The sequence below is a fragment of the Molossus molossus genome, unplaced genomic scaffold, assembly GCF_014108415.1.
Source record: "Molossus molossus isolate mMolMol1 unplaced genomic scaffold, mMolMol1.p scaffold_m16_p_20, whole genome shotgun sequence".
Taxonomy (NCBI): Eukaryota; Metazoa; Chordata; class Mammalia; order Chiroptera; family Molossidae; genus Molossus; species Molossus molossus.
This window is the reverse complement of record NW_023425356.1, coordinates 22320414-22337936: the sequence shown is the minus strand read 5'-3', so window position 1 is coordinate 22337936 and position 17523 is coordinate 22320414. Positions and strand designations below refer to the sequence as shown.

General features: G+C 50.5%; 1 protein-coding gene across 2 annotated transcripts; it reads left to right on the top strand.

Annotated features, from left to right (window-relative positions):
- Positions 1 to 1029: 1029 nt before the first annotated feature.
- PLEKHO1 (pleckstrin homology domain containing O1) lies at positions 1030 to 10657 on the top strand. Of its 2 annotated transcripts, XM_036273589.1 has the most exons (6): positions 1030 to 1202; positions 1847 to 1993; positions 7169 to 7309; positions 8008 to 8112; positions 8463 to 8564; positions 9855 to 10657. In XM_036273589.1, exons 1-6 carry the CDS (start codon positions 1170 to 1172, stop codon positions 10557 to 10559), a joined length of 1233 nt encoding a protein of 410 aa, XP_036129482.1. In that variant the 5' UTR covers positions 1030 to 1169; the 3' UTR covers positions 10560 to 10657. The 2 variants fall into 2 exon arrangements, with proteins under 2 accessions (XP_036129482.1, XP_036129483.1); XM_036273590.1 differs by lacking the exons at positions 1030 to 1202; positions 1847 to 1993; positions 7169 to 7309; positions 8008 to 8112; positions 8463 to 8564 and adding an exon at positions 9079 to 9142 and having other exon boundaries at positions 9855 to 10639.
- The last annotated feature ends 6866 nt before the right edge of the window (positions 10658 to 17523 follow it).

The following is a 17523-nucleotide window of genomic DNA, read 5'->3' as shown; positions in this document are numbered from 1 at the left end:
ACCCAAACCTAGGTTTTCTGACTCCCCTCTGCCTGTTAAATATGTACTGGGAAAACAATTACGTTACTAAGAAGTTGGTCTAGAGGCTCTGAGGCAAGTCTGACGGAAGGATTCCCCAGTAAAGGCATCCTTTTGGCTTTGGGACCTTTCCCTCCAATGGACTAGATGAGGTAGACAGGATGGGATTTTTCCATGTCCGTGCAGCAGGGAGACCCTGGTATATAGTTAAACCATTTGGTATAACGGATTGCGCTTTGGAGACAGAATTCTATTCCTGCAGCACTTATAGTGTGTGTCTGCAAATTGCGCGGCCATTCCGAGTCTCACTTTTCTCTCTGTGTAATGGAGATCATAACATCATGCTTAGGGTTGTTCTCCTGAATAATGGGCTCAAGGCCTGAAGCTTTGTAAACTGGAAGAAGTGTGTACTAACTCTCCCATCGCGTGCCCCTACACACGGATACCCTCCGAAGCATAAAACTTTCCCCATCATCTGACCTGTCCAGACCATTATCTCTGCCACCTGGGGAGTGTGAATTCCGGGCGCGCCCTCCCAGCTCAGGCGCTTGTTTTTGTTTTGGGGTTGGGAGGAAGACGATCTGGAACTGGGTTGTCACGGGTCTTCATACACGCTCCGTCTCTATTATCCGCTTCATCCCCCTCCCGGGTCTCCCACGCCAGGTCCGCTGGGTCTGTGTTTCTTGGCCCCAGCTCTCGCTCTCCCGTCAGTCTGAGTCTGGTCTCCAGCCGGGTTTGGGTCTTCTTCGCCCTCAGTGAGTCAGAAACAAAGGAGGGCGGGGGAGCGCACTAGCTCAGGCTCCGCGATTCGCCCTTTATTCTGAACTCGCAACGTCAGCGGCCGCTGGATGGGACCGCGGGGTGCGGGCCGGGCCGCCCACAGCGCGCGTGGCCGGAGGAGCGGCAGGGCCGGGCGGGCGCTCGGAGCCCCGGACCGCGTGGGCGCCGGGATGGAGGGCGCGGAGGGGCGGGGAGCGGGCGTGCGCGCGTGTGAGCGCCGGGGAGGCCGGCCCTTAGTGTAACCGGAGCTACAAAGGAGGCGAGTCCGCCAGGGGGAGGGAGGGCGGAGCAGTGGCGGCGCCGGGGGCATCTCCGCCACCCTCCCCGGGAAGAAGCCCCTGGTCGCGGCCCCCTTGTCCGCACCCCCCGGAATGATGAAGAAGAACAACAATTCCACTAAGAGGGTGAGTGCGCCCGCCAGCCCCGCGTCCGACTTTGTGCTCCGGGGACCCCGGCCCGTCGGGGCTGCCAGCGGCCGGCCGTGCGCCCTGCGTGAGCCCTCGCTCGCCCCCGGCTCCCGGTACCTCCGGCCCCGGCCCCGTCGCTGCGCGCCCGGCCGCGCGCCGAAGCTCGGGGGAGGGGAGCTTTTGTTTGTTTACTTGGGTGGGGGTGTCACTTGGCGTAGTTTCCGCCGACCCCCAGCCTCGAGTCCCCTGGGCGACCCGCTGCAGTGTGCCCCGCGCTCTGCGGCTGCGAGGAGACAATGAGAAATAAAAGAAAACGCCGTTAATCCGGCGCTGCGAGGACTGGTTGGGGGAGGGGGCGGGACCAGGTGGCGATCCGAAGGCCACCTCGGCTCAGGCCCGTCCCCCCCACCCCCCAGCCGCAGTTGTTTATACGGGAGAAGGGGGAGGAGAGCGCGATGGGGGGGAGTCCCTCAGACCCTCAGAGTGAGACCCTCCAAGGGAGTGGGGAGCGGACTTCGAGCTCCGGGACCCCAGCCTTCCGTGGGGCGGTCCCCGGAAAGAAGGGTCGCGAGGCTCCGAGTGGAGAGAAGGAAAAAGCTGTGATCGCCTAACTGCCCGTTCCTTTCTTGCCCCCGGGGCAGGGGCCTCAGGATGGAAATCATCAGTCTACACTGCCCGAGAAGGTCGGCTGGGTCCGGAAATTCTGCGGGAAAGGGATTTTCAGGGAGATTTGGAAAAACCGCTATGTGGTGCTGAAAGGGGACCAGCTCTACATCTCTGAGAAGGAGGTAGGTGCCCTTTGCCTCCAACTCTCCCTGTTTTCTCAAATTCCCCACTTTGTCTCTCCACTGGGGGCTCATCTGCCTCTAGTCTCCCGCTTACCTAGCCCCTTATTTTGTTCCAAAAGCAAGTTCAGCGGTCTGTTGGTCTCTACTACCATCATATCTGCTGGGAAAGGTCACCCTTTAGTGAGAAGACCTAAGTTAGAATTAGAAGTTGAGTGTGCATCTTATTTTCTTTGCAAATAAATATCTCTGACTACATTGATATCCCAAGATGTCCCAAAAGTTCTAAGTGTCCCTTGGTGTCCCCTACCCTATCCCGGCCTCTAGCTGAAGTGAGGTGTTTTTTTGTTTTTTGGGTTTTTTTTTTCCTTTGCTATTGCTGCTGAAACACTCGGTGAATAGCAGCATATTCTCCACCCCTTCCTGTGCCCCCAGCCCAGCCCAGCCAGCCTCCCCTTTCCTGTCTCTAGCAGGGGTATACGCAGGTCACAGCAGCAGCACAGCTGTTGGGAACCACAGAAATATGCAGCCCAGGTCAGTCTTAATCTCAGGTAGAGTATTTGTGCATGACAAACTGTTATTTCTGTTGAAGCCAATGAACCATACCGCTCTCTTTCCCCCTCCCATCCAGTTCCACTAAAAAAATTTTAAAAATGAAGAATCAAGGAATTAATTCTTCACCCCTTTTCTGCTCCCCTATTTGTATCAGAAGAGGGGGAAAATGGAGTTATGAACCCCTAGATCTATGTCTTTGGCCATACAGTTAAAATGAAAACCACAGTCTCATTGGGTCAGAACCTGAGCCGAGACCATTGAATACAGACACTTCTCCCTCTTATCTCTAATTCTTGGGATCAATAACGTGAAGTAATATTGAGAAACTGAAATTGCCCTTATGTAGGTTACAAGTCACTCCAGTCCCTGCTGCTGTGACTATGTCAGCATAGCCTAGAAGACTGTCCTATGTTCCCCTGGTAGGGTGGCCCTCCCTTCCCTGATTTGTTCCTTCACCAGGGGCCAACTGAGAAGTCCTCCCTGAGTTCTAACCTCTTCTGCTTTCTGCAGTCGACCATATTTAGGTAAATAAATCCTTTTATGGTATTGAAACAGACCCACACACAGTCCTATAGAAAGTATTCATCTGGCCCTGGCCGGTTTGGGCTCAATAGTTAGAGTGTTGGCCTGCAGACCAATGAGTCACGGGCTCGATTCAGGTCAAGGGCGCGTACTTGGGTTGTGATTCGTCCCTGGCCCTGGTTGGGGTCGTGCGGGAGGCAGCTACTCGATCTGTCCCTTTCATGTTGATGTTTCTCTCTCTCTCTCTCTGTTCCTCTTTCTCCCTCCCACTCTATCTGAACAAAAAATGGAAAAATTTCCTCGGGTGAGGATAAAAAAAAAGTATTCATCTGAACAGAAATCTACTGAGAAGGGATCCCTCTTCAGGGTATCTAAACCCTGCTGTTTACAGGAAGCTGAGAACTTGCTGATAGAATGAGGTGAGAGAAGACTTTGACAAAAAGATTTATTTCTAAGTGTCACCTCCACCCAACCCCAATCCTACAGAAAGTTATTACACAATTTGTTATCTTTCCAGTAAAAAAAAAAAAAAAAAAGATAGAAAAGCAAAGCAAGCGTTAACTTGTAGCTCCTGTCTTCCCCGAACTTATAGTGGCAGGAAACTCTAGTGAGCAATCATGGAGAACTTCCCACATGTCAAAGGGGAACCTGAGAACAGTCAAACGGTTGAAGGAACAAGACATTTGTCTTGTTTGTATTTGTCCAAAGAACAAATTCGGGGGTAAAAGAGCATGGTTGATCCTTGGTTGTGGAGGAAGGGGTGCAGAGACAGGGGAAAGGGTGGAATGACCTCAGCCTAGGATGTGTGGTATCCTGAGTCAGAAGCATCTGACTGGTCTTGGGGCCGACTACCCCCTGTGGAGAAAAGCTAGGAAAAGAGAGAACAAGCCTATTGATGTTCCTCTTTGGAGCCAGTTTCCATGGTACAGTGGGCTTGGGTTAAAGGTGAAACTGACAGCCCTGGCCAGTGGGCTGAGTGGTTAGAGCCTCGGCCCACGCACCAAAGGGTCTCAGGTTTGACTCCTGTTTCAATCCCCAACCCTGGTCAGGGTATCAGCATGCTCTGGAGGCAACCAATCGTTGTGTCAGTCTCACACTCCAGTGAGGATTAACAAAAAAACAAAAACAAAAAAGGTGAAACTGACACAGAACTCCAGGCCTTATTCTGTCCACTTCCCAAAAGCTCCAGAGCCAATAGAGTCAAGATTTTTTTTAACAGAAATGCAAAGTGTACTGTTTGTAATTTACGTGTTAATGTAAGAAAATTTCTACCCTCCCTCCCCTAGAATTTGCAACAGTCTTTTTTTGGTACTTTCCTTCATAAAGTCAGTCTCCCACAACTGTCTCCATCAAAGAAATCCTTCTGCACTTGTTTGGTTTTTTTCTTTAGTGATTTGAGAGAGAGAGAGAAACATCAATGAGAGAGAATATCAATTGGCCGCTTTCTGCATGCCCCCCATTGGGGATTGGGCCTACAACCTGGGCATGTGCCCTGACCAGGAATCAAACCGGTGACCTCTTGGTGCATGGGACAATGCTCAACCAGTGAGCCACACAAGCCAGGCTCTGCATTTCTTTTTAATTTTTTACCCCTCGTTTTCAGCCAAAGGGCACCATGTGGTCGTGGGGCTAATGAATAGGAGCAGAAATTGGACCTCAGGGAAACTTCATGGTAGAGGAAATTAGGTTCAGGGCTTTTTTTTTTGACAAGACTGGGAAAATTCTTTCTGTAGGCCAAAGATAAAAGATCAGAGGGAATGAAGGGTTACGTTTGCAAGGTGGGTAATTATCCATGAGACTTTGGGAATTAGAGCAGGGAGAAACAATGCAGTGGAGAATAAGGGTCTTGGAGCTGTCCATCTTCCTGGGGGCTGGAGTACACTTTTCCTGCTGCTTGCCTCAGCCATCTCCCCCCCTCCCGACGCAGGGCTGACCTCTGTCAGTGTGCCTCCTGCCCTTCGGAGCTCCTTATCAGCTGCGTCCAAGCCAGAATACCACCTCCTCCCCTTCCCCTAAGGGAAACAGAACAAGTAACCCTCTTCCTCTGACAGCATACATACACCCAGCACTTTCCTCTCCAAGATTTCTGGCTTCTGCTGATAGTATCAACTCTGAGGAAGGAGGGGGAGAAAAGGGGTGATTCATTTTTCTACATCGCTGGCCACGTTTCTGGGAATTGTTATCGGATGCTCCTTGCCAGCATCTTGTGCACTTCTACCCATAATCCTTCGAGGCCTCTGGTCCCTTCCCAGCTCAAAGCCTGGGAGCCCTAAAAAGGGAGAGCTCTGGAGGAGCTCGCTGCAGAAACAGTGGATGTACAGGCAGCTTTTCACCTGAATGGGGCTGTGGGATTGGCTCTCGTCATCTGTGTCAGCCCTGGGTCCAGCAGCAAGTCGGAAGGATGGGAAGGTACAAGAACAGAGATGGGGGGGTAGAAGAGAGAACCACTTCCCTACTTCAAGGCTGTTGAGAACCAAGAGGATAGATGAAGTCACTTCCACATACACAATTCCTATTTCAGAGCTTGACAAGTGGAGACTCTTGTGAAATCATTCTAGTCAGGGAGAGTGGGTGTCTTCCAAGGCAGATATGCAGCTACTTTTATCTGTTTGTTTAGGGTTTTGTTTTTTTTTTCAGTCCTCACCCGAGGATATTTTTCCATGTATCTTCAGATAGAGTGAGAGGGAGAGGGGGAGGCAACCCAACCAGGGCCCCAGGGACCTAACCGCAACCCAGGTATGTGCCCTTGACCTGACCAGAACTGAACTCATGACTCTTTGGTCCTCAGGTGGATGCTCTAACCGCTGAGCAAAACCTGCCAAGGCTGTTTGTTTAGTTTTAACAAGAAAAGTGCTGGTTTCTTCCTAGGAAAACAGGACCAGCTCACTGCCAGGGTCTTGCAACCCCAGGCTCAAGCAGCAGAGGATGAATAGGTTTTCTAATCACAGGCTGTTTCAGTGGCTTAGTCTCCTCTCCTCTCCTCTCGAAAGCCCAAACAGTTCATAAGCCACAGCTTCTTAGTACCAGGGCTGTGGGAAACACCTTAGGGGACAGCAGAAAAAAAACTCTGAGAGGTTTAAAGTAGACCTTGGAAGAAATGCTGATGGAATTTGCTTTGTGGCACTCAGAAAATGCTGGTTGGGGTTGGAGGATGTAGACAGAATTGTGGTCTCTAGTCAGACCTTCAGCAAGACTTAAGAGTCAACTGCTGAATAAATCTACTAAGGGTAGAACCAGAGTGCAAGAGAGAGACAGCACGCAGGAAGAGCTAAGTTTAGACACAAGGAAGAACTTCCTGGCAGTAGGGGACTTAGCCTCTCAAACTGGAATCGTGGAAAAAGGTGGCAGAATACTTTTTTCCAAGTTGGAAATGTAGTCCTCCAGGGAGATCATAAGTGCATCTTTGCCTGGAGAAAGGTGGCTGATTGAAATGGCTTTTCAAGCCTGAAAGAGCTGGTTGGGTTGTCACAGTACGTTGAGGGGAGGAAGACGGGTGGGAATCACAGGTATCGTTTTCAGCTTGTCCGAACAAACTCAGCACGGGGCTGCTGTTCCTGGGGGCTGAAACTCCTGAAATAAAGGAGGTAGGTGACCACAATAGTGTGTATTCAGGGAGAGAGCCACATGGGGTAAGAAAGCAAGGGGACGATATAAACTGGGGGGGAGGCCAGAGGCAGCCCTTCGTGGCCTCCAGGCACCCCTGAATTGGCCCTGCCTCATCTCCCTCTGGACAGTCCAGGGCTGTCCGGATCATGCTCGTTTCAGGGTGACAGGATCAATCTGGTAGCTGCGTAAGCCTGTCCTTCAAAAGAAGGACAAAGTGGGAGCCATGGTGCAGACCGACATACTGGGGTTCTGGAAACAGTAGCTTGACTGAAGAGTCGGGATGAAGAGCTTGAACAGAAACCCACCTGCGAAGTCAGGACGTGGCGGCCCCAGCGCTGTCCCCACTGTCGGGCCTCTGTGGGCCTTGGGTAGGATGGCCCTTTCCTGGGCTGTCACCCCTCCTCCTCAGGCTTCCTCTGTTCCCAGAACTGGTCAAAACGAACAATTTGGGGGGAAGAGACTAAGTAATTTTATCCTCATCACCTCACCTCCTAGGTGAAAGATGAGAAAAATATTCAGGAGGTGTTTGACCTGAGTGACTATGAGAAGTGTGAAGAGCTCCGGAAATCCAAGAGCAGGAGCAAGAAAAATCATAGCAAGTTTACTCTTGCTCACTCCAAACAGCCTGGTAACACGGTATGTTTCTCCTGCCACCTTGGCCACAGGAACACTGACCAGGTCAGGGGTGTGGGGTGGGAGGCCGGGGGAGAACACCTTCCCCAGCCAGGGTCTCCCCCCGGCCCTCTGGGCTCAGGCCCTGAATTACTGCTCTTCTGCAGGCTTTCGTTGAACCTGGGAAAATCATGGCCATTTCCTTCCCTCCAGGCAAACCAGCCTTCAAACAAAGGTCATTCTCTCTCTCTCCTCCTCCCACCCTCCCTCCCTCTCCCCCTAGTCTGCACCAGTACACACACGGGGCACACACACGCAAACATCTCTTGGGAGAAAAATCACTGTTTCTTCTACCCTGATAGGTGGTTGAATTTCTGAATCTAATTTCTCTTGGCTAAAGGAAGCCATTCCTATCACATTCTGTTTCTTCAAACATTTAAAAATCTTTATTTTAATACTGTCCTTTACCAAACCTCTATTTCCAGTGCCATATTATATCCAGTACTCTTAGCTCTTCTCTGGTCATTTCTAAAACCACCTCCAAGCTGTGACCTTTTGCAGGAGTAGAGGCTGGTTTCTTTAAGTTACGGATGACTCGGGAAGCAGAAATCCCTCCTTCCCAGGAGCTGGGTCTATGAGAATGAGATTATAATTTCTTATTTCTTCACTGTCAGGGTGAGACACTCTAAAACCCTGGCTGAAACAAGCATCTTCCCCCACAGGCACCCAACCTGGTCTTCTTGGCAGTGAGTCCAGAAGAGAAGGAATCATGGATCGGTGCCCTCAACTCCGCTATCACGCGGGCCAAGAACCGCATCTTGGATGAGGTCAGGGGCTCCCTGGGGAGTGGGGCGCTGGGGCAGAGGGAGCCGCTGGGACTCACCGAAGAGGGAAGGTCATGGTGTGACCCTTGTACTTGCTCCCTCACCAGCTCCTTTTCGAAAAACCTTTTTCTCTAAGTTTTTCCTGCTAATTCCTCTTTCCCCACTCTGTGATGCCTGGGCCAGCCTTGCGCTGGCTTGAGAGCTCCTTCATGTCCAGTAAACCGAGCCCTTGGATTTGCTCGGAAGCAGTTCACGGGCAGGTTATTTCCAAGTCCAGGCATGTGTAGCCTCAGGGGATGCTGGGTTGGACAGTCTCTGAAGAGCAGCGGTAGACTCACAGTGCTTGTCTTCAGGTCACCGTTGAAGAGGACAGCTATCTCGCCCACCCCACTCGAGACAGGGCAAAAATCCAACATTCCCGCCGCCCCCCCACTCGAGGACACCTAATGGCCGTGGTATGTAAGACTATAAGAAAGTAAAAATCGCTGAAGGGCCAATTCCACGTCAGTCCATCTTAGACAGGACTAGATCTCAGAGAGCCCACCAGAGCATTTGTGATACCAAGATCAAAGGCTGGGAAGTCCCTCTACCCCACCCCACTGCCTGATTCCTGTAATTCAGAAATATTTGTTCAGCACCTACCATGAGTTCTAGAGTCCTTGCCCTCAATGAATTCTGTATGCCCACAGGGAAAGTGACAAAAGCCATATAAGCTACTGTCAGGTGGCCAGCGTCCTGACAGGCAACAGCATTGTGTTCCGCAGGCATTCAGAGGAGGAGGGACACGGAAAACCCCTGTAACGTACAGAGTGGTGGTTTCTCTCTCAGTCTCCAGAAGAGAGGCAGTCAGGTAGAAAGAACACAGGCTAGGCGCTGCAGCCAGACAGCCCGGGTCGGAACCTAGCTTTGCAGTTTGCTCTCTGATTCCCAGAAGCTGCGTGTCTCCACCTGTAAAGTGGGGCGGTAATCATGCCTGCCGTGAAGGGCTGCTGTGAGCAATGATTGAAACAACATATGTATCCAAACAGCTGAGGTACTGAATACCCTTACCACTTTTTTCTTTTTAGTTAGAATATTCTGGAAACAGGAGAACGCGTTTTGTTAGAAGGCAAGGGGTTCTGCGTTCTCAGTAGCAGAGGGGTTGAGTGAGGTGCGCGGCTCGGGTGCAGACAGCGAAGGACATTTGCTGTGCTGTGGGGAGCATCCTGTGTGTCAAACCCAGTGTGATGCTTAGACTTCACAATACGGAGGAAAATGACACCTTTCAGGAGAAATTACTTTTTTTTGGTTACTCCTCACCTGAGGATATTTTTCCATTGATTTTTTAGATAGAGTAGAAGGAAGGGAAGAGGAGAGAGAGAGAGAGAGAGAGACCTACTGGCTGCCTCCCACACAACTGACTGGGGCCTCGGATCAAACCTGTAACTCAGGTACGTGCCCTTGACTGAGAATCGGCCCCAAGACCCTTCCATCCACAGGCCGACGCTGTAACCACTGAGCCAGACCGGCCAGGGCAGGAGAAACTACTTTTAATCACAGAAAAGTAAAAGAAAGCAATAAGTCCAAATCACTATCAGAGGACTAAGAAGTAGCAGGTAGTCAGCGGGCAGTCGGGAAGGAGGGCTCCTCGGGGAAGGCTCGCTGGGGAGGGGACCAGCGCAGCTGGCATCTCTGTTGGACAGTCGCTCCTGAAACGCCCGCTGATGACAACTTACCCCCTTCTTTCCTGCCCTGTCACTCTCCAGGCTTCGACTTCTACCTCAGATGGGATGCTGACCTTGGACCTGATCCAGGAGGAAGACCCTTCCCCTGAGGAACCGGCCTCTTGCGCCGAGAGCTTTCGGGTCGACCTGGACAAATCGGTGGCCCAGCTCGTGGGCAGCCGGCGGAGAGCAGACTCAGACCGCATCCAGCCGTCCTCAGACCGGGCAAGCAGCCTTCCTCGACCTTGGGAAAAGCCAGACAAGGGGGCCACCTATACCCCTCAGGCACCCAAGAAGTTGACCCCCACAGAGAAAGGCCGCTGTGCCTCCTTGGAGGAGATCCTGTCTCAGCGGGACACTGCCCCAACCTGCACCCTCCAGCTGCGGGCCGAGGACCCCCCAGCCCTCACCCCGCCCCACCCAGGGCAGCTGTCCCGGATCCAGGACCTGGTAGCGAGGAAACTGGAGAAGACTCAGGAGCTGCTGGCAGAGGTTCAGGGACTGGGAGACGGGAAGCGAAAGGCCAAGGACCCCCCTCAGTCTCCTCCCGATTCTGAGTCAGAGCAGCTGCTGCTGGAGACAGAGCGGCTGCTGGGAGAGGCGTCGTCGAATTGGAGCCAGGCGAAGAGGGTGCTGCAGGAAGTCAGGGAGCTGAGGGACCTTTACAGACAGATGGACCTGCAGACCCCCGGCTCCCACCTCAGACACACCACTCCGCACAGTCAGTACCGGAAGAGCCTCATGTGAAGGAACGGGAAGAGCCTGGGACTTGGGAGGGCGCACACTCTTATCTCCAAGTGTTGCAGGATAAAGCTTTTTTATTTACCTCAGTCAAAAAAAAAAAAAGAAAACAAAAACACCAACTCGTTGCTCTTTGATGCCTGACCCTCCTGCAACCGTCCTTTCCCAACTCCCTTTCCTTCCTTACCCGCTCTTGGCTCTGGAGCCTAGCTCAGATGTGAGCAGGAGGGACCCCTATAGCTGCTTTGCCCAGATGAAGAGAGAAGGGGTGGCAAAGGCACAGTCTGCCCATTTCACACATGCCACCCTCTGAGATACAGTGGGGAATCTGCTCCCAAGGACATGCAGACTTTTAAGTTGTGGGGGGGTTCCAGGTTTTCAATCTGAGGGTGAAATTTTAGCTGCCCAGCTCTAGCTCCAGAGATGAGCCAGTGCCACTGGTCCAGCACACAGAAGTGAAATTGATCCCAGCCCTGAGAGGGTGGGGAATTAAATGCTTCCCTGCCAGACTGGCTTCTCACAGGAAGCTCTGACAGCTCGAGCTGCCTGCCGTCTCCCCAGTCCTTCCCAACCCCGATGCAGAGATCCAGCGCCGGGGGGGATGGGACTGGTTTTGTCATTTGACTAGGGGGTCCTAGCACAGAGGAAACCAGGGACAACTGACCCCAATCAAGAACCAAACTAAGAATGAAACTGATTTGTGATGCAAGCGAGGTCTGATGAAGGGGAAAACCAAACATGCACCCAGGTTCCTCTTTCGGCCAAGTTAGGTTTCCTGTAGCCTCCCCCTCCTTTCTTAAACCTCTCTTCCAACACTAATCGAACCCTGATTTTAGAAAACATCTCTGTTCACACCTCCCAAACAGTCTCCCTTGCATCCTTGTCTGCGTTGGGTCCTCCACAACTCATTTTGTTGGCTGCTTTCCTCGGAAGTTTCTAAGGTCAGGTTTAGTGACAGTGTCTAGGTCCACAGAAGAGTTGTGAAGGCAAGATATGAATGCTTCTTGGAAAGAAGGGGACAGAGCTTCATGAACCAAGTAAATGAGGGGTTGAAAACCATTTTGAGGTGTGCATGCTGGCTTGACCTGCTTCCCTAGATCTCCCCTGTAAGAGCCAAGACTAGAGCTTCACCAGGAGAAAGGGAAGAAGGGGGAGAAAATTGGGACCATTGCTGGTAGATCCTGGCTATGAGGCTGCCCCAATGTGATTGACATTCAGGAAGAAACGGTAGGAGGGAAAGAAGGTAAATCCTTTGGATGAAACTCAGACCCTTCGATTTCCATTCTGCTTGGATATTATTACTCCCACAATCCATGTAAGCAAATGGGGAATCTCTCCCAGTTACACCATCTCTAGGGAAGAGATTCCTGCTCTTTTAGTCCCCACCACTCAGAGTCAAAGCTTTCCCTAGATCTGGCTTGTAGTTCATCTAAACTAGGCTCTTTCCTGAGGAACATTCGTACGAGTGGGGAGGAGTGCACCTGTGCCACCTACAAGTCACCCCCCGAGTCTCCCCGGGGAGCCGGTGAGGGAATTTGGTCTCCAGACTTTCTGTCCTCCAAGCAGACGTCACTCCTAAGCTCTGAGCATGGTCAGCAGACCATTGTCAAAACATTGAAAGTCTAGGTTAAAATATTTTCTTTTCCTAAGTCTCCATCTTCGTATGATTTTATTTTATGAGCATTTTCCCTTTCTTTCTCCCTTGTTGCTCCCATCTAATGAAGAAGAAGATGTAAGCGAGAACGACATGTAAATCCCAACATGGCAATCATCTGGCTCCCAGGGGAGCTAGAGGGTGGAGGAGATGCCAGGAAGGAGGATGGCAGGGGAGGGGAAGCAGAGAAGAGAGATCAGGGACCTCGGGCCACCACGACTGGACACTGAGCTCTTGGGCTCCTCAGGCACTAGAACCAGGCCACAAGGTGGTAAAATGTGCCCAGTTTTGGAGCCAAACAGATCTGGATTCAAATTCTGACCTGAGTTATGAGGCTCTGGGCACACGCTTTCTGAGAGTCAGTTTTCCCATCTGCAAAATGGAGAGTTACTGGTGGGTGGGTAGAGATGACCTGTGGAAAACGCTTGGCAGCTGATAGATGGCCGCTGGCACTCCGCAAGGGGCAGCTGCAGCTGCTGTTACCAGTTTGAATCCGTGGTTGTGAACAGCTAGCTCAGGCGGCGGGGGTACAGCTGGAATGAGGCCTTGAGCATGGGGTTAATCACTGTCACTTTCTTCTAGTGGGTGAACTGATCCAGTCCACAGGCTGTGCCCATAACCTCCCCTTCAAGGAGAGAGGGTGCCAGGTGCTGTGCTGAAGGCTAGAGACAGAGAGGGGAAAGCATGATCTCCTGTCTTCAAGGATTTCAGAGTTTAGCACAAAGTCAGGCTTCCCACTAGAAAAGTAGCTTCAAGTGCACCCGGGCAGTGGTGCTGGCATGATTTCTGTTAACAGAGCGAACAGGCATCTGACGAGTCTTACTGCTGTCACTGTAGCTCCCCGCCCCTCCCAGCCCCTCTCTCCTCCCTCCCTCCATCCAGTTTCTTTACCTGCAAGTTTCTTACTTCCTCCCGGTCACTGTGTTCTGGGGTGAATGGGTAGATGGAGTGAGGGGATGCGGGAACTTGCTTACTACACAGTTGCCAGCAGACTTTTTCAGGATGAATATTTATTTCTTCCCCGCTCTCTCCCAACAACTTGGCTGTGTTCTATTCTTACACAAATAAACTGGAAAAGGGAAAATCTTTGGGGAGGCCCTAGGATGGGGAGATGAGGAAATCCGGGACACAGAGTTCAGACAGGGTGAGGGATAGAGACCCTTAAAGAACTATACGCCCTCTGACATTACAGTGACAGTTCTCTCAACTTGTCTTGTTCTTCCTCATTAAATGTTTAAGCAGGAGGTTGGGGGAACAGATGCAGGTTTGGGGGGCAGTCCTGGCCTTGCTGCATTAGGAAGATGCCCGAGGGGTCAGCCCGGAGACCTGAGGAGTTCATCCGCATGCTGTTTCCTATTTCCACGGCATAGCCACAGGTTGTTCAGGATGAGGAGACAAGGGGCCCTCAAGTTGCTCTAACTCCTGCTCCCGGCTTTGAGAGCTGTACTGTGCTAGGCCTAGAGCTCTGATCCCAGGGAAACAGCTCTTGCTCTCTCCCAACCCCTCTGCCAACAGTAACTTCTACTTCCTTCTCCCCCAAAACCCAGTCCCAGAGACCCTCTCCCCTTTCTAAACCTCACAGGCAAGTGGATCCAGCCCCATTCTGCATCCTCAGGTCTCTATTGCAGCCGCCTCCCCCTTCAGACCCCCTTCCCTCGCCTGGTTCCTTTCTTTCTCTGCTTCCTTCCTACCTCCCAGTCTCCCAACAACAGCAGCCAATCCCCAGCTTGCTCTAGAGCCACACCATATATGGAGAGGTTGGAAAGAAACCCGAGTAAATACAGGAGGAAACTCACCACACACACACACACACACACACACACACACACACACACACAAGTTTGAGCGCCTTTCTGCACAGGACCCTGCATCTACTTGAGCATATGACACCAATCTCCCTGTTCCCTGTTCCTGGCTCACCCTACAGAATGGGGAACATATTTGCTATTCCCTGCCTCTGTTCATGCCTCTGGAGATCATCACTCCAATCAGTTGCCTCTGACCTAGATTCTCTGCACTAATTACAACCCTAACAAGATCTAACAAATACCCAACTTAGCACAGCAGAGACCCTCAAGGTCAATTAGTGCAATTCAGCTCAGTCGGAAAAGGAGAGATGGAGCCAGAAGCTCCTGTACAAGCCTAACCCCAACCCTAACCCAACCCTGGGCTTCTTTGGAAGCAGGCATGGGGAGAATGCAAAAATTAACAGGACCAGTTTAAAAATAGGATCTTGGAAAATTAACAAGTGTGGGAGAGCTGTGTTGAAGTTGGGGAGCAATTGGGGAATACAGATTCACAGTTCTTCCTGATTTATCAGGAGGGTAGAGGTTGGTGCAACCACAAAAATGAGGATCATAAGATGTTTTCATTTTTGTAAAGACTGGAACTCTTCATCGGTATCAGTCTCGACTCCTGCTTCCTCCTCCTCCTCTTTGCTTCTTTCGTTGGACAAGTTGGGGTTATCTCCCCGTGTCTGTCCTCCTGGTTTGGAATAGTTCTGAAATCACATATTTCTTTCAGAAATACTGGACTCAACCCTATTCTTGCTTTTTCTTCTTCCAGATATTAAAACCACGACAGCAAACGGCTCCTTCCTCCCAAGAAACAAAGAAAAATGTAAACTAGCGATGATCACCGGGCTTGAGTGACAAAGTGTTGTCAGGCACTTTGGAGTGAAGCTCAGCTAACTACCTGCCTTGCAGGTGAACGAGAGGACATGGTTGGCACCGGCAGCAGTGGGGATCTGGCTGCCTTTGCAGTTTTCCGACCCAGCAGCAAATGCAACATAACGAAGAGAGAATGAAATAGGGTGATGTGCCTCGGTCCCCATTTTGGGGGGTTCCTTTGTTTAAGTGGCAAAACAAGGCAGTGGGATGTTTTCTGTCCGAGGTCCTCCACGTGCAGGCCAGTTGTCCTAACTTCATCCTTAAGTTTATGTCTCTATGGAGCTGGGAAGAGGAGGGAGAAGGCTCTGGAAGGCTCTGTGCCCAAGTGAGGGAGGAGACCTGGAGCCACCGCAAGCACAGCACGTTCCTCTTCCCCCAGCTCCACCCAGCTGGGCTGCAGAGGGGCCACACTCTCCGTGCCCGCCTCGTCCACCCTCCGGACTTTCACAGGAACCACGAACCTGGACAGCAGTGAGATTCACGTAAACGTCATGTCTATGTATGGATGACAGTGAGATTCACGTAAACGTCATGTCTATGTATGGATGACAGTGAGATTCACGTAAACATCATGTCTATGTATGGATGACAGTGAGATTCACGTAAACGTCATGTCTATGTATGGATGACAGTGAGATTCACGTAAACATCATGTCTATGTATGGATGACAGTGAGATTCATGTAAACATCATGTCTATGTATGGATGACAGTGAGATTCACGTAAACGTCATGTCTATGTATGGATGACAGTGAGATTCACGTAAACATCATGTCTATGTATGGATGACAGTGAGATTCATGTAAACATCATGTCTATATATGGATGACAGTGAGATTCACGTAAACGTCATGTCTATGTATGGATGACAGTGAGATTCACGTAAACGTCATGTCTATGTATGGATGACAGTGAGATTCACGTAAACGTCATGTCTATGTATGGATGACAGTGAGATTCATGTAAACATCATGTCTATATATGGATGACAGTGAGATTCACATAAACATCATGTCTATGTATGGATGACAGTGAGATTCGCGTAAACGTCATGTCTATGTATGGATGACAGTGAGATTCATGTAAACATCATGTCTATATATGGATGACAGTGAGATTCACATAAACATCATGTCTATATATGGATGACTCCCAAATTTACTTCCCTGGCTTGAACCCCACTCTGGGATCACAGCTCTTACAGCCAAGTGTCTATCTGACCTCTTTACTTGGGTATTTAACGGGAATCTTAAACTTAACATAGTGTGGTAGGTCCTTAAATAATGGTCCCCAGTGGGTCAATTTATTTCCGTGCTCTTTTGCAATGTGCGTTTACTGCTCCTCCCACGTGAAAGGCATCGCTGTTTCTCCAGCCGCACCTGAAACTGGGTTTGCCTTGTTGCTCTGACCAGTAGAAAATGCCGCCGTGTGAATTCTGGAGCTCAGGCTCTAAGAGGTCTTGCCGTTTTCTTGCTGGACCTCCTAAAGTCCAGCTGCATGTAAGAGCCTGGATGACATCCTTGAGGATGAGTCCACGTGGTGAGAGAGGCCCTGAAACCACACGGAACCACCACAACATTCAAGCCTCCAGGCAAACCCAAACTGAATACAGCACAACAGCTAAGACCAGAAGACCAGCTATCCAGTTAGTCCACAGACTTGTGAGAAATTAAGAAATCATTATTGTGAAATGGGATACTGCTGTAATTAAAACCTAAAACATGTGGCATTAGCACTGACCAGGCAGCAGGCAGCAAGGAGACCATTGGTAGAGCTGGGTGAGCAGGGAGGACACTGCTGTGGGATGCTGGAGAGTCACTGTGTTAAATAGTGGGGGAGTCATTTGTGAAACTGTCACCTGTGGTACTTGGAAGATAGAAAAAGTATCTAATGAACTTGTTGGAAGTGGCCAAGGAGATTTCCAGGCGGAATGTTGAAAGTAGCAATAACTTTTTTTTAGCTCTAAAGTATTGCAATAGAAAGGAAATAAAGAAGGAGCCATTTGCCTGGCTGGTGTGGCTCAGTGGTCTGAGCGTCCTCCCATGGAATGAGAGGTCCTGGTTCGATTCAGGGTGAGGGCACATGCCCGGGTTGCTGGTTCGATCCCCAGTAGGGGTGTGCAGGAGGCAGCTACTCCATGTTTCTATCCCTTCCTTCCTCTCTCTCTAAAAAAATCAATAAAAATATATTTTTTTAAAAAAAGAAGAAGAAGAACTATTTAGTTTGCAAGCAAACTCTGAAGGAAAAATAATACAGAGAAAGAAATAGTCTCCAGCCAGAAAAATTTTCACCAGTGGTAACTTAGGAAGGTGATCTGATGGAAAGGACCACTCTGGCCAGTGAAATGACTTGGGCATTTGAAAAGTACAAGAGAACAACTCATTCAAGGACAATGGAATTGGGTGATTGTTAATAAACTGCATTGGCCCTGGCCGGTTTGGCTCAGCTATTGGAGTGTCGGCCTGCGGACTAAAGAGTCCCGAGTTCAGTTTCCGCTAGGGGCACGTACCAAAAAATAAAAATAAATAAATAAACAAACAAACAAACAAACGCATTGGCATTTTACAGAGAGATAAGGAAAAGCAGTTACCAACCAACTGAAACCAAGTATGGAAGCCAGAGGCGAATTTGGTAGCTTACAAAGAAG

Bases quoted from the DNA above. Each gene is read 5' to 3' on its own strand.
- PLEKHO1 (XM_036273589.1), top strand. From the start codon at position 1,170: ATGATGAAGAAGAACAACAATTCCACTAAGAGG. The intron at 1,203-1,846 runs GTGAGTGCGCCC...CCCCCGGGGCAG, and splicing joins ACAACAATTCCACTAAGAGG to GGGCCTCAGGATGGAAATCA. The intron at 7,310-8,007 runs GTATGTTTCTCC...CTTCCCCCACAG, and splicing joins CCAAACAGCCTGGTAACACG to GCACCCAACCTGGTCTTCTT.